The sequence below is a fragment of the Musca autumnalis genome, unplaced genomic scaffold (assembly GCF_047663935.1).
Source record: "Musca autumnalis isolate F117 unplaced genomic scaffold, ASM4766393v1 scaffold_1, whole genome shotgun sequence".
NCBI lineage: Eukaryota > Metazoa > Arthropoda > Insecta > Diptera > Muscidae > Musca > Musca autumnalis.
The window spans coordinates 219,638,815-219,663,103 of record NW_027411644.1 but is presented as its reverse complement, the minus strand read 5'-3'; the positions used below and the strand labels follow the sequence as shown (position 1 = coordinate 219,663,103).

The following is a 24,289-nucleotide window of genomic DNA, read 5'->3' as shown; positions in this document are numbered from 1 at the left end:
TTAATTAATTGTAAGTAAAGCAACAAACTTTGGTGCCCTCTTTTGGGACCCAGGTGGTACTTTTTAGTCGATCTGCCAACCCTTCTAATCTCATTATGGTGTAGGTAATATTTACTGTATTTGATGGCAGTACATCCTCCTAAATCCTAAAAAAACTCATAAAACGTATTAGTTTTCAAATATCCCCGGTTTAAGAGCTATAGGACCCCGTTTACATGCAATATGACCTAGTACTCCCTTGGTCCATATGGTTACCCTTCTAGTAGGGATATTCTATCCCTAATGTTGTTGATACTTGTTAGTAGTTAATCCTTATTAAGAATAAAATTCATAAAATATCATGATTTTCATGAACTTACCAAAAATATGGGGTATTTTGGAACTTCAGTTCATTTCGAAAACATTTGACAACTTGCTTTACATGTCACGGTGTGCCTTAACCAAATTTAAATGGAATGCGCTTACACCTGGGAAGTTTTTGCAGATTCTGAAACTATAATGCTCATAGATGAGAAATATCAAGAAACAAAAACAATCGTCGGAGGGATTTTCAAATAAATCGCGATTTAAGTTAACATTTTTACGGGTTCTCTAGGTTTTCACGATTTTGCTCGGAAACCGTGTAAATGGGCCTTAAGAAAATGTTGTAGCTGTGAAAATTCTCGACAAGATTGACATTTATGATTTATTCGTAGGTTTTACCGTTTTTGAGATATAGAAGTTCAAATTGAGACAATGCACTGACTGTATCGCCTCCTTATAAAACAGTACCATGCTCAGTGCGCCTTTACTAACTTTTGATGAAAACCGCTTACACATGGGAAGATTTCGCGGATTCTGAAACAGCAATGTTCATAGATAAGAAAAATAAAGGAAACAAAAAAAAATCGCCGGAGGGATTTCTAAATAAATCGCGATCAAAATTCACAATTTTAGGTTTTTTTAGGTTTTTTACTTGGAAACCGCAAGTCGTATCGAAATGAGTCTAAAGAAAATTTTGTAACTGTGGAAATTCTCTACAGGACTGACCATTCGGTTTTTTCGCAGGTTTTACCATTTTTGAGATATAGAGGTTCAGTTCAATTTTTTAGGTTTTTATCTTAAGTCTTCAAGATTTTGCTTGCAATCCGCAAGTCATATCAAAATGGCACTTAAGAAAATGTTGAAGCTGTGAAAATTCTCTACAAGACTGGATGATTTAGTTTTTCCTAGGTTGTACCATATTCAAGACATAAATGTTTTATTTGGGAAATTTCAGTAATGACATTGTTTTATAAGGAGGCGATACAGTCAGTGCATTGTCTCAATTTGAACTTCTATATCTCAAAAACGGTGAAACCTACGAAAGTATCATAGAGTTCAATCTTGTGAAGAATTTTCACAGCTATAACATTTTCCTTAGGCCCATTTACATAGGACCCGCGGTTTCGAAGCAAAATCGTGAAGACATAAAGAACCCCTAAAAATGTGAACTTAAATCGCGATTTATTTGAAAATCGCTCCGGCGATTTTTTTGTTTCTTTATATTTCTTATCTATGAGCATTGTAGTTTCAGAATCTGCAAAAACTTCCCAGGTGTAAGCACCTTCCATTTACAATTAGTTAAGGCGCACCGTGGTACATCCTATCGTATCCTAAATAAGTCTACCAAATAATTGTTGCACAAAATACGACATTTTTATCACAATTAGTAGTCATTTTTCATAAATTAATACAGAAACATTTTTGGTTTCCTTTTTCGAAACAATTATGTAGTTGACAAACTGTAGCCCCCAAATAACGATTTTCAAATAAATCGCGATTTAAGTTAACATTTTTACGGGTTCTCTAGGTTTTCACGATTTTGCTCGGAAACCGTGTAAATGGGCCTTAAGAAAATATTGTAGCTGTGAAAATTCTCGACAAGATTGACATTTATGATTTATTCGTAGGTTTTACCGTTTTTGAGATATAGAAGTTCAAATTGAGACAATGCACTGACTGTATCGCCTCCTTATAAAACAGTATCATGCTCAGTGCGCCTTTACTAACTTTTGATGAAAACCGCTTACACATGGGAAGATTTCGCGGATTCTGAAACAGCAATGTTCATAGATAAGAAAAATAAAGAAAACAAAAAAAAAATCGCCGGAGGGATTTCTAAATAAATCGCGATCAAAATTCACAATTTTAGGGATTTATAGGTTTTTTACTAGGAAACCGCAAGTCGTATCGAAATGAGTCTAAAGAAAATTTTGTAACTGTGGAAATTGTCTACAGGACTGTCCTTTCGGTTTTTTCGCAGGTTTTACCATTTTCGAGATATAGAGGTTCAGTTCAATTTTTTAGGTTTTTATCTTAAGTCTTCAAGATTTTGCTTGCAATCCGCAAGTCATATCAAAATGGCACTTAAGAAAATGTTGAAGCTGTGAAAATTCTCTACAAGACTTCACAGCATTGTAGTTTCAGAATCTGCAAAAACTTCCCAGGTGTAAGCACCTTCCATTTACAATTAGTTAAGGCGCACCGTGATGTTGTTATTGATTTTCGTAATTTTTTGTTGGACTACGTGGGTTCATTTTTTATTCATACATCCTATCTTATCCTAAATAAGTCTACCAAATAATTGTTGCAAAAAATCCGACATTTTTATCACAATTAGTAGTCATTTTTCATAAATTAATACAGAAAAATTTTTGGTTTCCTTTTTCGAAACAATTGTGTAGTTGACAAACTGTAGCCCCCAAATAACGGTACCTCCCGATTTTTGGTATTTTAAAGGTTCCACCTACAATTTTATACCGAACTTGTTGTAATTTGACATTTCAGGTTTTCTGTTATGGCAAAACTTCTCCACAAAAAATCGTCCATATGTCCATATTTTGATATAGCCGCAATCTAACGGTACCTCCCGATTTTCGATGTTTTGAGGATTTTAGCTGCAAATGTTTACCGAACTAGCTGTCACAGAACGTTTTCATCAATATAGTTCCACATTTTGGTATAGGCTCCTTTAAGCACTCAATGTTCGGTATTTTAAGAATTTTAGCTGTATTTCTTGAACGAACTTGCTGTAATTTGACATTTGAAGCTCCTATGGTCACAACACTTCTCCACCAAAAGTTGTCAATATAGGTCGGTATATACCCCATATGTATATCGGTACCTCCCGATTTTCGGTGTTCTGTCAGCACCTGCTGATTCAATCTCCCACTTTACAGGATTTAGAGATTGAATCAGAACCACGATTATATCACACACTGTTACATAACGACCAAATATATGGTTTCTTGGAGAATTACTAAAGTTGTGTTCCTTATTGAGTTGTCTATCCAACCTGGAGCTTTAATGAGCGTAGTTGGTTTTGGACAAAAAGTTTGTAACGCATCGAAATAATGGTCGACGAGCTGAGTCGATCTGGCTATGTGTGTCCGTCCGTCCGTCCGTTTGAAAGCAATTTTTAGAGAAAGTTTTAGAGTTATCTCGCACAATATCCGACAGGGTTTTGAAGCTTTTGGGCCATTATCTTAGGAAGTAGTGACTTACTCCGGAACAAAATGTACAATTGTAAATGAGGCCGCTCCAACAATCTACTGAAAAAGAGTCAAAACGATGCGAGAGGAGCTCCTAAACTTCTTTTTATTCGAATTTTGTGTGGGAGGTACCCGAAGACCGATATAGTCTATATCTCAATCCCATACTGGACTGGATGAAATAATACGAAGCGCAAAGCCTGCATCAATCAAAAACTCCCTTCGAGGATTATCTTGCGGATTTGCCATTTTGGTTGGTGCCGTCAGGGTTTCTTGGAGCTTATAGGCCAATATCTCAGGAATTATTGACTTACTCCGGCAAAAAATTGTACCGTCGTAAAGCGAGCCACAAAAAAACATACTGAAAAAAATCAAAACAATCCGTGAGGAGCTCTTAAACTTCACTTTATCCGAATTTTGTGTGGGAGGTACTCAAAGGAGTGGACCGATACAATCCATATTCCAACCTGATACATGACTGGATGAAATAATACGATGTGCAAGGCCTGCACCAATCAGAAATTCTCAGCGAGGATTATCATGCGGATTTGCCATTTTGGTTGGTGTCGTCAGGGTTTCTTGGAGCAAGAAAAAAATTGTACCGTCATAAAGTGAGCCGCAAGGAAAACTTACTGAAAAAATTGCAAAACCATCCGAGAGGAGCGCTCGAACTGTTCAACAGATTTGGTCCAACATTGGGTCTTCGTCATATTATATCCAAACTTAGTTTCATGGGGCAACACCGGTCCACAACTTCCGATACTTCTCCCTTATATATAAAAACATGCCACTAAAATGCAATGAAGATATCACTTGAATGGGGCAAACAATTTGGACCAAACTTTGGACCTCCTTATATTTTGTCAAGATTTAGTTTAACTTGTCGGCAAGTTCAAATGTCCAAAAAGGGCAACAAAATTCTGAAGAGACCTTATATACATTTGATCTGACCGTAGGTGAAAGATTCACTTCACATTGGCTGAGGGTATATATCTGTCGGCAAAGCCGACTGACACTTTTTTACTTGTTTTTTTGTAATCCCGCTACAGGTCGCAATTTTTATTGGATCGTCACTAAATTTTGGGGTATAATGGGGGTCCCACAGAGGAAGAAATCTATTGATTTTGGTAATGTTCGGATATTATTCAGGGGTCGGAATGGGAAAAAAACTTATTTGGAGAAAAGGTTAACGTTTTATTTCAAAGCGAATATCTCTACTTCTGAAAGAGGTATATCGAAAGCAAAACCTGGCAAGGAAAGTAGAAAATATCACCTATACAACGATGTAGTAGGTTGCGTGGGTAGTCAAACAACGGAGATATCGCAATAGTCGATAGTGCACGCCTTTTTCCATTTTTTGTGTAACCACACTACATGTCGGAATTTTATCGATTCTCACGAAATTTTGGGGTTTGATGCAGGTCTCACAGAGAAAGAAGCCTATTGATGTTGGTGATGAACGGATAATATACACGTGTCGAAATGGGCAAAAACGTGCGCGGAGAAAATTCAAAGTTTTATTATTTTTGCGAATATCTCGGGTTTGAGCAGGGGTATTGCAACGGCAAAGCCTGTCAAATGGGGAAGAAAAGATAACCTTTACATTTATGCAAAGTAGGTTGACGTAGGTGGTAAAAAAAACGGAGAAATCGCAATAGTCAGTAATGCATCCCATTTTCCATTTTTTGTACTCCAGCAACAGGTCACAATTTTGATCGGATCGTCACGAATGGGTGTTCCGGAGAGGAAGAAGCACATTGAGTTTGGTGATGATCGAATAATATTCCGGGGTCGGAATGTGCAAAAAACTTATACGGACAAAATTCAAAGTTTAATTCCTATGCGAATATCTCCGCTTCCACTAGAGGTGTTCCAACGACACAGCCTGTCAATGGAAGAAGAAAAGATCGCATTTATAATAATCCAAGATAGGTTGGCGTACATCCCACTTTTCCATTTTTTTTATTTGAGTGGAGCAAGTTGAATGTAGTGGCTGGATATGGAACTTTTTCCACAGAAAGTTTTCAAAAATTAAGTTTTTGTGGAAAATAGCCGGCCTTCGTCCGGGATTTTAGACTTTCTCCTATGGACATATGCTAAACAGGGTTAACGCGATCATATTTTTTTTTCAAAATTATTTTTTGTCAAAAATTATATGTGTTTTCGGAAATTTCGAAGCCTATATATTGGGAAATACGGACTTCCCACACATGGCGTAATCATCATTCCAAGACCTACCTGTGCACAAAAGTCCAGAATTTTCTGAGTCCAGCCACTACATTCATCTTACACCTTTAAATTAACACAAAATGTGGCATTGATGTTAAAATATCAGAGTTATTGCATACCTATCCCAATTTTAATATTTTGAATTTTACCAGTCAAAAGCTTATGCACAGGGGTAGTGGTGAAGGGTATCACATAGTCGGCCCCGTCTCGAATATAGCCTTGGCTCACTTGTTTCCTTATTTGATGGGTTTAATTGGATTTGGCACACTTTTTGGGCTTCATTATGATCGTAGAGGATAATATATTTCCATTTAGAAAAAAATTAAGTCATTCCAATCCTATTGAGAGAGGAATTAGTGCTCTGTTGTTTTAAAATACTATATTGGGAGTTAATTTTTTCCCAATACTTTCCAGAGGTATTTCGACGTTTTCAAAGCGAAAATTGGATTGTTATAATTTCGTCCATTTTCCGACAATATACATACATTGAGTTTGTTCTATCAACGACAGCTTATTCAACATAACCGTAGATCGCAGCTGATCGGCAATATCATTAATTGATGGCAACATCCTTATAATAACTAAGCACCCATAAAAACGAATGGCAACGTCATTGTTGTCATACAGTGAAAAATACAATAACGTAAAAATTACAGTCTGTCAGATATAAACATAATTGTGGTGTTTTTATTTTATTAATATTAGCAAATTACATTTGCCAATATTAAACAGCGTTACATATTCCTTATTTGCATACTTGTCTTTAAAAGATTCGTCATTGTTTATTGTTAATCTGGTCTCATTTGTTCTTTTCCTGTCTGAAGACTCTCCATGACGGTTTCTTTATTAATGATCGTTATCACATTTAATACTGTTAAACCATTATTAGCCGCAAAAGTCATAAAAGGCATTACAGCTACAAAAATTGCAAAAAAGATTAGTTTTATATTACTGCTTTTCCTGTTGCAATACATTGTCGCCTCAAAGTAGTAGATAGTTCTAATTTTGGTCTGTACTTGTTATAAATCAAAAATAAACTTTGTGTATTTTGACGAAATATTGTTTTGAGGGCCACTAGCAAATGATTTGCACAAAAACCCGTATAGGTTTTACTTTGTTTGTTGCCATAAATGAACAATTAATATGAATTTTTCTACAATTCTGGTCTTTGCAATACATTTCTTGCCCAACTGTATATAACTGGGTCACTTTTTGTGCTTCTTACGAAAACTATGTATAATATTTTCTTTTCCCTCGCTCCAAATAAAAAACCTTCATTTCCAATTAAATGTAAAAAAATCTTTATTGAGCATAATTTTTGATTTCCACATCAACTATCTGAACACACATTTTACATTATCCTTTTACATGGAAGGATATCTGCTGTCCTTCCATTTTAATTAAGAAATAAAACAATCAATTTAAGATGCAAAGGAAACATTTAACTTTATTTAACATAGAATTAAGCAATACGATACGACGAAGTGCAATCAAAAGTACACAACGTTAAAACAAAAATTAAATCGTAAAAGAAAGAATCAGGGATATGACAAAAGGCAATAAATGAATAATAATGTTCTGTTGTATGCAGTGAATAGTGACAAAAGCTGTGAGATGAGACAACTTTGACATTTTACCATTAGTGGACACAAAATTAATGCTGCCATGCTGTTGGAATGGATGAACTAAGGAAACATGTGCCACCACCACCAGCGAAAAAACTACCAGAAAATGGAAAACGCGGAGAATTAAAAGGAAACAAATGCCAACTTTGACAATTTTCAAAATTCTGGTATCGGCATGGCGGCAATTTTTCTTCAATTAAGTGTAGGTAAAATGATACGAACGAGCGATATTGAACAAGCATCAAAACGGAATAAAGTAAATTGAAAGAAGAATTGATTGGAAAAAGTCACTGCATACAACAGGAAAAGCAAAAAAAACGCAAGCAGCAAAGTAAAGACAATTGCTTAATAATCATCCTCATCATCGTCATCAACTATGGCCAGGCGACGACGTTTAGCCGGTTCTTCTCCAGTTTCAGCAGCATGTTTTTCTGCAGCTGAAGGTTTTTTACGTGACAAAAACATGGCATCTTCATCTTCCTCCTCCTCTTCTTCGCCTTCCCCATTATCATCATCCATGGAACGACGACGTTTTTTAGTGGCATTGTCAGCAGCATTGCCTTTCTTGTTAGCATCATCGTTGTCATCTGCATCATCATCATCGGATTCAATTACATTAGCACGGCGAGAACGATTGATAATAGTTTTTTCTTCACCAGCATTTTCATTTTCTTGTTCATTGTCATCATCATCTTCATCACCCAATTCAGCCAAACGTTTGCGATAATCCTCGGAGTTGAAATTGAACTCATCATCGCCATCATCAGGATTCTCAGATGCCTTATTCTTTGCAGCTGTTTTCTTTTCATCAACCATATCGCTCAGCTTAATTTTGCTACCGGCCCTCTTGGCCTTTAATTGGTCGAAAAGATCTTCGGTATTTGGTTTAGCAACCTCCTTCTCGGCGGGCATTTTGAAAGTATCTTCACCGTCGCTATCCTCCTCTTCACTGCTCAAATCATGGTTACGACGTTTTTTATCCAATTTCTTTTTAATTTTATTTATCAATTCAGGATCTTCATCTTCCGAATCGGATTTTGCTGACTTCTTCTTTTTCTTATCCCCTCCTTTGGGATCCTTTTTGGCCTTGGACTTCTTTTTAGCCTGCAATGGGGCACGCTCCTCAGTTTCTTCATCGCTTTTACTGAACATTAAGTTATTCATTTTGGCCCGTTGTTGGTCGCGAATCTTTTCCAAATTATTCAATTTTTGGCGATCATTGGCCTTACCCAAGGATTCCAAATAATCTTCTTCACTTTCGCTGCCACCATCACCACCATCATCATTATCGCTTCCTTCACTGCCATTCTCATTCTCATCATCGTCTTCATCTCCGATTCCCTCAACATCAACTTCCACCTCTTCGCCGGCAACAATTTTGGCTCTCAACTTCAAATCGGCTCCATTCAAATAGGTTGGTATACGCCAATAGGTTTCCATACCCAAAACTGGAGGCTGTATACCCAAGGCAACCAAAACCTTTTTGAAATTCTCATCTTCCATGGCATCCTTTTGTTGTTGCTGTAATGGCAACAATGGTATGCCATCGTCTTCTTCATTTGGTTCTTCTTCATCGTCGGCAGCATCGTCCAAACATTCCTTGAGCCAATCAATAGATTCCTGATATTTTTCAGCATCAATTTGACCCAACAAAGCTCGTACCGTACCAACATCTAGAGGAGTGCGTACAATTTTTCTCTTTTGGGATTTGGCCGGTTTGCGTTTGGAAGGCTTCGATGATGATGATTTGCCGCCCTCCATCATTCCTTCCTCTTGCATAAACTCATCATTTTCCTCGTTATCTTCGGCTTTCTTTTTGGATTTACGTTTCCTTGGCTTTTGTGGCAAAATTTCAGATTTGTCAGCTATAATGTGTAGCTGCAACATTCTCTTTATGATCTGTTGTTTATTACGCCTCTCTTCAAATTCACTGAGAATGCGTTCAAGACAATCTATTGAGGACGAGAGAAAGATAAAGGGAGAAAATGGTGGGGTTATTGTTAAATTGTTAGTTTAATTCATACAAAATGCTTTCTTACCTTCTTCCGTTCGATATTGGTCGTAAAGTGAGCGCAGCTCTTCATCCTCTTCGGGTTTCCAAAGATGTTTAGCTTGGGCACTAGCTGTTGACTTCTTGGTAGGAGCCTTAAATTGTAGACCCATTTCTTTCAACTTCTTTAGGACACCTCGCCTGGTGCGGGTCTTATCGATCATATTCTCCAAAATCCAATCGATGACATCTGCCAGAAATTGGTAAAATTAATGGGATTAGTAAAAATTTTCGATATTTTCGATACCTAAGAAAATCCTAGGTTCAGAAGAAATTCCAAATTTAGTTAATATGAACAAATTCAAACCATTGAAATCGGGCCTAGGGAATTTTGAGAACCAGTAGAGAACTCAATTAATTCGAGAGATGTATCAGGGAAAAAGGAGGAAGGAAAAACAGTGAAAAATGGAAAAAAGCAGAGTGTGAAAAATGTAAATGCAGAGGAGACAGAATAAAGTTCGAAAATGTTATCAAAGAAATTAAACATGAATCGTATGGGTCAGGTTATGGAAATATTATTTGTCAAACTGTTGGTATCCCTGATGATAAGGCGGTCCATGATATAATTGTCACAGTTCTCAGGCGGCATTCTGCCAGGTTTGAATATTTTTCGATCACGTTGCACTTTGTTCGCGGACCATACTGGCGCCGCATAGCTTAGCACAGACCGCTTCTTTATCTGCACCCCAAGTACTGCCGGCTATGAATTTGAGAGTCTTGTTCCTACATCTAAGCTGGTAGCAAATAGCTGTGGCATACGCTGACGACATGAACAACTGTCAAATGCGACCCCCAGAATTTCGACCATTTTCGCCTCTGCTGTCCATGAGGTGAACAGAAAGAGCGCGAAGATTTAGTGTCGGTTCAGCCTTTCACAAAGGACATTAGGAAAGGTACCTGAAGGCAAGATCACACAATCATCCGCATTTTACAAACTCAATGCCGTTTGCAGGGGCGGAATACAGGAGAGGTACAGGTTAAACAGTTCCGGAAATATCACCCCACCTTGGGGAACTTCCTGTTTGACTCTATGGGGATATGTGGTGAACGGAGTGGTAGAAGATTTAGGGTCGGTCAAATAGGAGTTCAGCATTTCAAAGAAGGACTTCAGGGAAGTTACATACAGGAGAGGTAGAGGTTAACCAGTTCCGGAAATATCACCCCATCTTGCGGAACTCCCTGTTTCACTGCCTGAATTCCACGTACGACTGCCGTCCGCACATATAATTGGTTATCCAACGTTTCCAACTTGGCCGGAGTGTTGTCTGCTGGACAGTATCAAAGACTTTTGATAAGTCAAGTGCCACCATCACTGTTCTATCACACGGCTTGATCGGGTTGATTCCTCGACTAATACGTGTGGAGATGGCGAGTAGAGCTGTTTTCGTGCTGTGCTGCTTACGAAACTGATGGTGATGATCATCAACTGGATAGCTATTCACATCCTTGTCCGACTTCAATAGCTTGATCACCCTACCCATTTTCCAGACTTCGGGAACGATGTGGGTGGACATTAACAGGTTAAGAACGTTAGTGAGATACTCGACTCCCGGCACACCCAGCTGTGTCAACATTACAATGGAGAATCCATCAGAGCCCGACGCTTTGGATGACTTAGCGTACCTGATAGATGACATTCGCAGTACCATCTATTATAAATGGTGGTGGTATATCCTCAGCAAGATGAGATCTGCGACTATCTTCGCATTGTAACTCTCGGGGTGCTCGACAAACTATCGACAGAAATAACTTGTGCACATTTTCGGATCAGTCAACGTAACGTCAACTAACGTGACTAAGAATCTGCCTTCCTTTTTCTAGGGTTAGAGAGCGAATTAACCGTACCCACAATTTACTTATTCCGTCTCCAATATTGCAACTCTTCAGATGATTAAACCACTTGTCCCGCTTATGCTCACCGACCAACCTGTTAACTTCCAGTGCCAGCTGACTCAGGGGTCACTAAGGTTGGCACGACGAAGCTCATCACCCTCATTTTCTAATCCCGTCGCACTTATCATGAATTTTGGTGTCACTTCGGGTATTCGGCCAGCAGGTATATGGCGAGCGGCTGCAGCAGTGATGATGCCTCGTGTCGTCCGTTCTGCTACCCGAACAACAGATTGGACAGATCGTGGTGATTACTGAACACTCTGACACTGGGCAAATTAGCTTTTCCATGTTTGACGAAAGTGTGGCGTTCCGAGGCGATAAAATCGGGCGGTCTGCTGATGGAGGCAATTATGGAAAGATGGTCTGATCTGATCCAGGAATGACGGATTGACAGGTGACATCATTTGTCAGACCAGGTGACACTATGGTTATGTCTGGCGAACTGGGACACTCTCCGCCAATTCTGGTAGCTATTCATTGACCATGCAAAATGTAGATCTATCAATCTGCAGAGGACCGAATGCCATAACTCATGATGAGCATTAAAGCCCCCCAAGACCAGACGGTTATGAACATCCAAAACGACCTAATGTAGGGCCTACAACCTTCAGTAAATCTATTTATCGACGGGATGTATACGTTCAAAAAACCCTACCTTGCCAGTTCCATATCTGACTGCTACCTCCACACATTCCATGTGCGGATTATTAGAGCCAGGTTCAAGCGATACATGTAGGTCTGTATTCCGCAAACTAGTGCAATAGGAAAGCTAACGTTGTACGTACGAAATGTACGATGCAACCATCACAAAGCTGCAGTTGTTGTTGAGCTTGGTTTCCTTTGCCCTCCGCGACCATGATATTCTTCCGACTCATGAAGTCCACTATTTCTTCGATCTTACTTCGGAGTCCATTGCAATTAAATTGCAAAAAGGATGCATTATCAGGGATTATAACAACAACAACTGGTGTTAAGTCCTGCGTGTACGGCTACTGTTGTGGGGACTGTGGGAGATTCGTGTAATCTGACGGCAACGACTCACTGGGGGCTGTGTTGACGCAGCAACATAGTCCCCGTCGTAGTTCCTCGCATGGACAAGTCCAGAACAAACTCTTAGATGCAACCACTTCCTACCTCTTTTGCATTTCACCGAATTTGGGTGAAGATAAATATATTTCTCCTGGGTTTTCCTCCGTCTCGGCACGGACCAAAAGAATCTGAAGCAGGCATTCCGGGATATGATGCGTTCAACACAGAAAAAGGATACGCATACAAAAATGTGTACACTGAGGTGGCAGTGGCTTACCGAAACATAAGTCAAACCGGTATCGAACCTGCCGTCGTGTGATTGCCTAAGTGGGTCTGGCAGCAAAGGGCGACAAGACCAAGTTGATGGAATAGACTATCAATGCCACACAGAAGACTCCGTCTACTTCAGTATACAACAAACAGCATAATACTACCCGTGCCAATGAAGGGTTCCGAAGCCTTCACAAACATATAAGAAGAAGAAGTGCTGTGTGTGTTTGAGTAAAACATTCTTCGAAAAATCTACTGGCCAATCTACGTTGACGGTGAATATCTACATAATATTTACGACGAGCTGTACCGGCTGTACAGCGACATCAGGACGTTATAAATACGGGTCGCATGGCGGTTCAAGCAGAAGTGATAGGTCAAGGCTTCGATGGAGTAAACATCAAATCCTGCACAATGAAGTGCTCGATGTTTGGTGATTTGGTCGACACATGGAGTTTATCTTTCATGACAACGCGAAGAAAGCGATGCAGCACATGATGCTGAACTTGGGTGTGAGGTGACCTATACCTTTGAACATTTTCTCCAGTTGAAGTACAACGCCGGTATTGACTCTTGTTGTATGGACAAACACATCACAATCGATCCCCACAGAATGAACACATCTAGTAGGTTCTGTAGTCCTTCTGCTATAGCTTGAACTTTTCAACTTTCAGTTTTTCGCTTTTATCCTTGGTCATGTCAAGCAGTTCCTTTTTTGGGAACCTCGCTCGTTCTTTTCTAGAAGTTTTGTTACTACTGTACAAATGGTGCCTGTATAAAATCATCCCTAACAGGTAGCCGAAATACACATAAATAAAAATATTGGGAGGCAGTTGTCTGTGACAAAGCTTTAACATTTGACTAAGTGGAGTCAAACTATTAGACAGATGCACATGAAATGGATCCGTTTGACTGCTTAGAGCATATTCTTTGTTATAAAAGCCCCGCACATAATATATAGGACAACAAATAATGGAACAAATTTTCAATTGGTATTTCAATAGGTTTTTTAATATGTAACTGCCGATTAAGCTGGGTGTGTGTTTTTCAGCCCAACAAACAATTTCATAACCCAGCACATCTTAGGGTAATTCGCGTTTGGAATTGGAACGGTTTTCAATTTAATTTTTTTTTAACTTTCTGAAGTCTTGTGTCCAGAGTTTATACCTATCGCAATTAGCGTATAACAAATTTAAAAATAACACAATTTTATGCCATAATTCATTTCCGATTAGTTGACACACAATTTGCCGCATCTATCAAATGTACTTCAAAAAGGTTATTTGTGATAAACCCTAAACTTATTTTTTCCTCTTTTCACCACCATAAAGTCATAATTTATAGAAAGACGACGACAACAACGGCAACAACAAATTTCAATCACTTCAGACACATAACAATTAATCTCGGACATATTGGCGAAATAAAAATGTCAAAGCATTATCAGACAAAACGAGCCAAAGGAAGCCAAAAGCCGTACGTACACATTCATTCATTTATAGTTATCCACAATAGATGAAGGATATGAGAGCAAAAGGGATGAGGATAAAACACAAACTCATCAAGTAAAGCCATTAAGGAAAAATGGACGCAGCTGATGACAAACAATGATGACGACAACGTCGTTGACTATGACTATGATTCTGCTGCTGCTCTTGTTGTTGTTGTCTATCATGATGCTGTTGTTGGTGCTGCTGCATAGCGATAATAAAGAAAATTATTTCAATCAGGCAACTGTCAACACATTCAAATTGACTTGTTAAATCAATCACTGGTCGGACTTTGACCAAGTAAGCACTTTAAATGCTGCCAAAAGCCAAAAACATGCAACAACATGGGGTGGGAGATATATAGAGAGAGAGGGGGGAGGAGGTTATTTTCAAAATCAAGATGCGATTGTCACTACCAGGCCATCTTATCACCGGCAAGACCTTAGAGTTGCCAATTTGAAACTTATTTTAGAGCTTTAGGCAATTAAACATATGAAATAAAGCTAGAAGCGACACAGCAAAAATCATCGGAAATATTGGAGGCAGTTCTCGAAAATAGAATAACGGGCTTTACAGCCCGCGGACCCCAGTCAAATAGGAGTTACCAGTCCCCTGGTCACGTGGCACTGAAACTGGAAGTAAATCGGTAACGAGATCCAAAACCGTTTCTGTAACCGCAGAAGGAGTAGAGAACTGGGTAATCAACTCTCCACACCATTACAGATCTTTACGATCTTTTTATGACACTTTCAGTTTTAATTGTAGTAATTGTGTTACATTCTCCCTATTCACTGATCGTGAATATTATTAAAAAATCCAAGAACCTCAAACATAATTTAAAAAAATTCACGAACCTCAAAAATTATTTTTAAAAACTCCGCAAACCTTAAAAATAATTTTTAAAAAATCCATGAACATCAAAAATAATTTTTAAAAAATCCACGAACCTCGAAAATAATTAAAAAAAAAAAAATCCATGAATCTCAAAAATAATTTTTAAAAAATCCACGAACCTCGAAAATAATTCTTAAATTATCCACGAACCTAAAAAATCATTTTTAAAAAATCGACGAACCTCAGAAATTATTTTTAAAAAAATTGTGAATCTCAAAACTAATTTGTAAAACAATACACAAACCTCAAAAATAATTTTTTTAAAAAAATCTATGAACACCAAAAATAATTGAAAATATCACGAACCTCAAAGTTATTTAAAAAAAATCCAAAAACATCAAAAATAATTTTTTAAAGAATCCACGAACCTCAAAAATAATTATTAAAAAAGTCCACGAACCCTAAAAATAATTTTTAGAAAAATCCACGAACCTCAAAAATAATATTAAAAAATCCTCGAATATCAAAAAAAGATTATAAAAACATCCACGAACCTCAAAAATAATTTATAAGAAAAAAAATAAGTTTTAGAAAAATTCACGGACTTTAAAAATAATATTAAAAAAGTCCACGAACGTCGAAAATAATTTCTAAAAAATCCACAAACCTCGAAAATAAATTTTAAAATAACCACGAATCTCAAAAATTATTTTTAAAAAATGCGCGAATCACAAAAAATATTTTTTTTTAAATATCCAGGAACCTCAAAAATCATTTCTAAAAAATCTATAAACCTCAGAAATTATTGTTAAAAAATTCACGAGCTTAAAAAATATTTTTTTAAAAAAATCACAAACCTCAAAATAGTTTTTAAAAAATTTGCGAACTTCAGAAATAATTTTTAAAAAATCCGCGATCCTCAGAAATTTTTTTTAAAAAAATCTGCGAACTTCAAAAATAATTTTTAAAAAATCTACGAACCTCAAATATAATTTTCAAAAAATCCAATTCAAAAATAATATTTAAAATATCCGCGAACTTCAAAAATATTCTTTAAAAAACCGCGAGACACAGAAATATTCTTCAAAAAATCCACGAGCCTCAAAAATATTCTTTAAAAAATCAACGAGCATCAAAAATATTCTTTAGAAAATCCACGAGCCTTAAAAATATTGTTTAAAAATCCTCGAGCCTTTAAAATATCCTTTAAAAATTCAAGTACCTCATAAATATTCTTTAAATTCACGAACTTTAAAAATATTCTTTAAAAAATTCACGGGCCTCACAAATATTCTGAGATTCGATTTTTTAACAATTATCTCTTGAGCTTTTAAAACCATTTTTAAGGTTCGTGGATTTTTCAAAGAATATTCTTGAGGCTCGTGGATTTTTTATTGAAATTTTTTGTGGCTTGCGGATTTTTATTTAAAATATTTTTTGTCTAACGGTTTTAAGTTTGTACCCAATAGATATGAATACTAATAACGCAAGGCGTTAAGTAGAAGAACAAGGGTCGAAAATCCTTTTCATACCCAGTGGAATGACAAAACGCACTACGTCTAAGGTTGTAACCGCCACAACACATTCCCTTAACACGTTGTAACCACCACAACACAGTTGTTGTTGAGCTTGGTTTCTTGCACCGCCCCGACCTTGAAATTCTTTCGACTCATGAAATCTACTATTTCCTCGATCTTACCTCGGAGTCCATTGCAATTAAATTGCAAAAAGGATGCATTTTCTGGGATTGGGACAACAACTGCTGGAGATAAAGGCTGCGTGTGCATGTTAAGGAAGGATCGCAGCAGAAGTGGAGGTGGGGGATTAGCTTTCCTATTGCACCAGTCTGTCCAATGCAGACCTATCTCGCTTGAGCCTGCCTCTAATGACCCGCACATGGAATGCATGGGGGTAGCAGTCAGGTGTGGAACTGCCGAGATAGAGTTGTTGAATGTATACATCCCGCCGAGATATAGCTCTATCTCAGATTACGGGCCTGACATTAGCCCGCTTTTGGAAGGTCATAATCGTCTGGTCCTGGGGGACTTCAATGCGCATCATGAGATGTGGCATTCGGCCCTCGGAAACGACCAGAAGGGTACAGCGCTGGCTGAGCAGATAAATAGCTCTACGTTTTGCACGGTCAATGAGGACGCCTCTACGAGAATTAGAGGAGAGTGTCACAGTTCGCCAGACATAACCATCGTGTCAAACCTGACAAATGACGTCACTTGGCAACCCGTCATTTCTCTTGGATCAGACCATCTTCCCATAATTGTCTCTATTAGCAGACCACCCGATTTCATCACCTCTGAACGCCGCACGTTCGTCAATCATAGGAAAGCTGATTGGCAGTTTCAGAGAGTTCACCAATCACCGCTTCAGAGAACTGGCAATCCTTCTGATGTTCGGGTAGCGAAAAGGACATTCTGAGACGTCATCACTGCTGCAGACGCTCGCCATTTCCCTGCTGGTCGAATACCCGAAGTAAGACCAAACTTCCCAGCAGAGACGGGATTAGCAAATGAGCTTCGTCGAGCCAACCCCAATGACGCCAGAGTCAGGGAGCTGACACTGGAACTTAACAGGAAGAAGAAGAAGAAGGGAAGATAGACCCTCAGTCACATTTGGCGACGTTACGTTGACTGACCCGAAGAGGTGCGCAAGTTATTTCAATCGACAGTTTGTCGAGCACCCCGATAGTGACAGGGCGAAGAGGAGAGTATTACGTCGCCTCAGATCTCTTCCTGCCGAGGATGAACCACCACAGTTTACAAAGGATGATGTTGCGAATGCCATCAGGAACGCTAAATCATCCAAAGCGTTGGGCCCTGATGGAATCTCCATGGTAATGCTGAAGCAGCTGGATGAGCCCTCATTGTTCCCGAAGTCTGGAAAATGGGCAGGGTGGTCCCGCTACGTAAGCCATGCAAGGATCTCAGCGAAAGTGAGTCGTACAGGCCGATTTCGCTTTTGTCGCCCGTAGCAAAGACCCTTGAGGCCTTAGTCCTCTTCAGTATCAGGAATAGCTATCAAGTTGTTGATCATCAGCATGGATTCCGTAAGCAGCACAGCACGACAACAGCGCTGCACGCCATCTCCACATATATTTGTCAAGGACTCAACCAGAGATAGCCGTGTGATAGAACATTTATGGTGGCGCTTGACTTATCAAAAGCCTTTGATACAGTCAGTCACTGCACGCTGCTTGAGGACATTGTGCATACAATCCTATATGTGTGGACGCCAGTCGTACGTGGAATTCAGGAACAAGAAGTCCAAACCCCGTAGAGTGAAACAGGATGTTCCCCAAGGTGGGGTGATATCTCCGGAACTGTTTAACCCCCACCTCTCCTGTATTCCGCACCCTCCAGACGGCATCGCGATCGTAACGTATGCGGATGATTGCACGATCCTGGCGTCAGGTACCTTCCCTGAGCCACCTTTTTCCACGCGAGGAATATGCAGATTTCCGCCACAAAATCTACAACATGGACATCGCAGTTTGGGAGAGAATTGAATGTCGTGGTCGACGGTAGCAGAATTCCGACCACAAACTGCCCCAAAATTTTAGGGGTCACATTTGACACTACTTTCTAGTCGTGCGCGCACGCCACAGCTATCTGCGACAAACTGAAAAGTAGGAACAAGGTCCTCAAGTCCCTAGCCGGCAGCACTTGGGCTGCAAATAAAGAAACCTTGTTGACCACATATAACGCAATAGGTCGGTCTGTGGTAAGCTATACGGCGTTAGTTTGGTCCCCGGGATTATGTGATACGAATTGAAAATAGATTTAAACCTGCCAGAATGCCGACCCTGAGAACAGCATCAGGGAGTCTCCTCAAGTCTTCAGTAGACCATCTACATGAGGAGGCAAAGATTCTTCCAGTAAATGAGATGTTTTCGTTGCAGTACTTGCTTGGGTGTTACCGTTAGAGCCATTGCAATCACCATCTGTTGGCTAGGCCCGACACATTCAGGAATATCAGGAAGGATATTCATGCTCTAGAGAGGGAGGTGCAACAATATAGGAGAGAACCCCTGGATTAGCAGGCATATCAAGCAGGTTTAAATAGTATTCACACGGATGCAGTTGCTAAGGCCATAAGCAAATATAGTGTGAATAAAGTCCTCGGAGTACATCCCCCATCTATCGCAGCTGAGGGGCGTCAGCTGCCACGACAAGCTAGAGTAGTTTTGGCTCAACTACGCTCGGGATATTGCAGTCGCCTAAATTCTTATTGGGCGGAAATCGACCACGCCGTGCAAGACATCTGCCCAGTATTCGGCATGGGCACGTACGACACAAAACACCTTTTCAACTTCCGCGCCAAACCTACTCATCTAACTCTAGTGGATCTGTGGTTAGATCCCATCGAAGCAGCCACTTTCCTGGATTTGGAGATAGACCCACAGCCATATTGAACAGAAGAACGAACATACATACATAATAATAAACACTGTTACAACAACAACATCAACACATTCCCAATCATCAATAAATCGTAGAATCAACCAACTTCCCGAGTTCCAGAACTTCACCAAATCGTCGTTACCGATCATCAACGCAGCACAAATCTTGATCACTTTCAAATCGTCAGCAAGCACTTAGGCAGTTCATCAAACTGTTGCCGACCTAAGTTCGGTTAGCCAAATCATCCGTGTTACAAGCAATTTCCTCACATCTGGGAGAACCCCTAAACAGGGAGCAAAATTACTTATTTAATTTGTATGGTTTAGCTGGTCCTACCCCAAGCGATGAGAAAACCTCCTTATCCACCCCATGCACACTGTATAATTTTGAAAGCTTTAATTCGTCAAAATACCAAAATGGCAACACTGGACAATGACCAACGCAGTGACATTATTGAACATCTCAAACCCTCAGCCACAGGTTAATAGAAAACGGAATGTCATAGTCAAGAACAAGAAGAACACAATCACCCTCTGTGAAAAAAAAACTGTTATCAAACTAGATGAGTTCTGGATGAGGTTGAACGAAAGGATCACTGGGCCAAAATAAAAGACTTTACAACTACTAAGGCCCTCAGAAACTCACACGCACACACATAAACATACACACTTTACTTACCCTTGTCAGTTTCAGGATTTCGTTGATTTTCTTCGAAAAGAAAACGCAATTCAGCCTCCTGTTCATCGGTCCATGTTCCTTTGGTGCCACTGTAAAATGAGAAAAGAAAAACACACAAATGAATGGGTGCAGGACGGGTGGGTCGGTGGTGGTGTTATTGTAGAATAAACAATTTAAAAAGAAAATCATCATTAAGAACAGGAGAAAAAAACATGAAAACAAAAACGCCATCTTTATAATAGAAAAATGGGTGTTAAAGCATTATAAACACCATAATCAAGGCCACCCAACTGTCACAATGAAGGCCACTGCCATAAACAGAGTCCACCGAGAGTCCATGTATTTCTTCTATGGTCTGGAAGGTTTTACAATCATTCATCATCATTTACATTTTCGACTAATGTTTTCTTCTTCATTATGCATTACAGCAATGCCAGCCCAGACATGGAGGACGACACAAGCTGGGGATTTGTTAAGTAATCAATCTATTCTCGGCCAAATAAGGCTTTGGACGAGAATAACATTGTTTAAGCACAATTTTTAATAGATATTCAAATTGTTATTAGAATAGCTCAAGGTTGCTGTGGACAAAGAAAATGGTCAACAACCTAAAACTATTTATCATTGTTTTAGAGCGAAGCAGCAAAAATCGAAATGGATACTTACGATTCATAGGCATCACAGTAACCCGATTCAAGTTCATTGGCCTCCTTTACACTCTTGTAGAATAATAATTCGGCATATATTTTGGGATTGTTGGGAGCAGTCTCAACAAATTTGCGTACAACATAAATACCCAGGCGTCGCAATTCTTCGTGGTGGGCATCACGACCAGCATTCATGACCTCCTGAAATATGCGGAATAATTTGGCCTGCAAAAATAATTTAAAACAAAAATTATAATTTTAGAACAAGAAAATTTGGGAATGAATATGAAGAAGAAGGCAAGGCACTGAGCAGTTGTGGAATGAAATGAAAACTGTCTTTAAAACAACCTCAACTATATTAGGGACAAAAACCACCCGAAAAGAAGAACCTTGGATAACAACAGAAATCCTCGAACTTCGCGAAAAGCGAAAAATACATAAAAATACCAACTATGAAATTTATTGGGAAATAAACCAAGAGATTAGAAATGCCACACGAGCTGCAAAGAACGCTCAACTTAACAAGCAATGTGAAGAAATCGAAAGGCTACACCGACTACACGACGATTTCAACCTACACAAGAAATTAAAAGAAGCATCCGGAATATACCGCAAAACTCATCCGGCTCTACTTGTCGACGAAAACAGTAAAGCTGTCTTCGAGACCAAAGAAAGAAAAAGTGTTTGGCACAAATATATCAAAACAACATTCACTGATGATGAAAGGCCAGAAAATAACACTAATACTGAATCAGACATAACAGGAAACCCGATCACGGAAGATGAAGTCAAATCGGCAATTCAGTCAATGAAAGATAAGAAGACCGTCGGCCCTGATGAAATACCCGCAGAGATTTTGAAATTAATAGAGGGAAACAATATACAACTACTGCTGAAACTCTTCAATCACGTTTACGATACAGGACAGTACCCCGACGACTGGTTAAAATCTACATTTATAGCTATACCAAAAAAAGCACATGCACGAAAATGCGGTGATTATAGACTAATTAGTCTAATGAGTCATGCCCTAAAAATATTTATTAAAATACTACATAAAAGAATCTACCCTAAGTGTGAGCCACATATGGGGAGAACACAATTCGGTTTCAAAGAAGGCATGGGAACGCGAGAGGCACTACTAAGTATCCAAGTCCTTATTCAAAAATGTAGAGATGTTCAAAAAGATATATTCTTATGTTTCGTCGACTACGAAAAAGCTTTCGATACGATCAGGCATAAAAAAATGATGGATATCTTGATGGATACCGGAATAACAGAAAAGGAAATAAGATGCATAAAAAACCTTTATTGGCAACAAACTGCAAACATTCAAGTTGATGGAGAACTCACTGACAATATCCCAATATCCAAAGGCGTTAGACAAGGGTGTATCCTATCACCTCTATTATTTAATTTATACTCCAACAAAATATTTCAAGAAGCAGTTGAAAACGAGCAAATTGGCGTAAGGGTGAATTACTCTGAATTAATAAACAATATACGATACGCCGACGACACAACATTAATTGCCACTAGCCTATATGGTCTACAGAAACTGGTTAACTCGCTTACTCAAAAAAGCGAATTGTATGGTCTTAAGATTAACATTAAGAAAACGAAATATATGGTAATAAGTAGAAAAACTTACCAAAACAACACATCATTGAAAATAAAAAATGACGAAATAGAACGGGTAAGGAGTTTTAAATATCTTGGGGTCCTTATAAATGACCAATGGGATGCCTCGAGAGAGATAAAATGCCGAATAGAAGTAGCTAGGCAATCCTTTTTTAACCATCGCAAAATATTAACAAGTCATGACGTCAACATCACAACAAAAATGCGCTTCATAAAATGTTATGTATGGTCCACTCTACTATATGCTGCCGAGACATGGACAATAAAGTCAATAGACGAACAAAAATTGAACGCATTTGAAATGTGGATTTATCGCAGAACACTGAAAATTCCTTGGACTGACCGAGTACCAAATGAAGAAGTCCTGAGAAGAATGAACACTAAACGACAACTTCTTGATATCATAAAAAGTAGGAAGATATCCTATATGGGACACATAATGAGAAACGAAAAGTATTCTGTCATCCAGAGCATAATTAAATGTCAAATTGAGGGAAAAAGGCCAAGAGGAAGAAGAGAAATTTCCTGGATAAAAAACATTTTGGAGTGGACAAATCAACCAAATGAAAGAAGCCTTATCAACGCTGCGAGGAATAGAGAGATCACCATTGCTGAATAATTTACCACAACATATTCATAAACATATATCTATATATACAGCTAAAAATACTTAATTTGTTATTGTATGATCGCCAAAATCCGAATGCGGATCGGCAAATAAAGAAGAAGAATGAAGAAGAACAAAAACATGTGTGTACCGCGAAAGGGCAAAGGATAACAATGAATGGTCTTGATTGGCTTCAATGTGACTAAGTTTAAGATCCATCTCGAGACCTCCTCAAGTGAATGCATTTTTATTTCCAGCTAAAGGTAGTGAGGTAACATGTGCAGCGCAAAATTGCTTCAACCCCAATATTCCTATCCATGCAGATTTTTAAGGGTCATGATCTGCGACTTTGCATTTGAAATGTGGGGACTCTATACAGGGATATTGTAATTTTCACACTGGCAAATGTATTTGAAAAGCCCCAGCAAAATAAATTAGAAGTAGTGCAATGTAGACTAGTTCTTTCACGGCATGTATTTATGCCGTTCAAACGGAGTCGTGAAAAAGGCACTCCATTCCTCACATTTTAACCGCATTTGGATGCAATCAAAAGAATCACATCCATTTGTCACATTTTAACAACATCCGGAGGCACTTCAACGGAGTCGTGAAAAAGGCACTCCAATTCCTCACAATTTAGCAGCATCCGCATGCAGTGCAAACGGAGTTGTGAAAAAGGCACTCCACTCCGTTCACTACATTTTATTAGCAGTTGTTAGAGATCCCTACATGTACATAAATCAGTTTTTACATCTCTACAGGCAGCGGAATACATTTCCAAAAAGAGATAATCGTGTTAACATTTCCAAACATTTGTTAATACAAACTAAATAATATTTAATTTGTGAACATTTTTCCGGTAACTCACGAGAAGAAAATTTCCCAATGGAGTGCTGTTGGAGTACATGTCGAATTCTTAACTGGTGACAATATCAAACCCATTGAGCAGATGAAGCAAAAGCACTTAAGCTTGAATTAAATGAAGAGCGGAGGAAACACACATGTTTGCGATTGAATTCAATAGAGAATTTTCATAATTTGTGTTAATTTAATAAAGTTATTAATATTTTTGTTTTACACAAATAATAAATGCATTTTATTTTGTTATTCAAAACACGTGCTCTGGACTGCCTCCTATTCTACCCCAAAGGGTCAGTTAAAATGCAATGCAAAAGGGTCAGTTAAAATGCCGTGCCAAAGGTTCAGTTAAAATGCAATGCCAAAGGGTCAGTTAAAATGCAGTGCAATGGAGTGCCTCTTTCCGGGGTCACTCCCTTGTAAAAATCATGAGTGAAAATGCATAATTTGATGCACTTCCAAATCACTTGTACATATCATTTAACTGCCTCTTTGGAGGCAAACTTTTCGC

At 38.7% G+C, this 24,289-nt stretch overlaps 1 protein-coding gene across 1 annotated transcript in view; it reads right to left on the bottom strand.

The window, feature by feature from the left end:
* Positions 1-7,161: 7,161 nt before the first annotated feature.
* LOC141390543 (uncharacterized) overlaps positions 7,162-24,289 on the bottom strand; it is a 126,597-nt gene continuing 109,469 nt past the window's right edge. Inside the window, exons 6-9 of the mRNA XM_073963490.1 lie at positions 20,692-20,897; positions 20,026-20,114; positions 9,406-9,606; positions 7,162-9,318 (exon numbers count right to left, since the gene is read on the bottom strand). Coding sequence (XP_073819591.1) covers positions 7,712-9,318; positions 9,406-9,606; positions 20,026-20,114; positions 20,692-20,897 — 2,103 coding nt within the window. The 3' untranslated portion in view covers positions 7,162-7,711. The remainder of the gene's footprint in view (positions 9,319-9,405; positions 9,607-20,025; positions 20,115-20,691; positions 20,898-24,289) is intronic.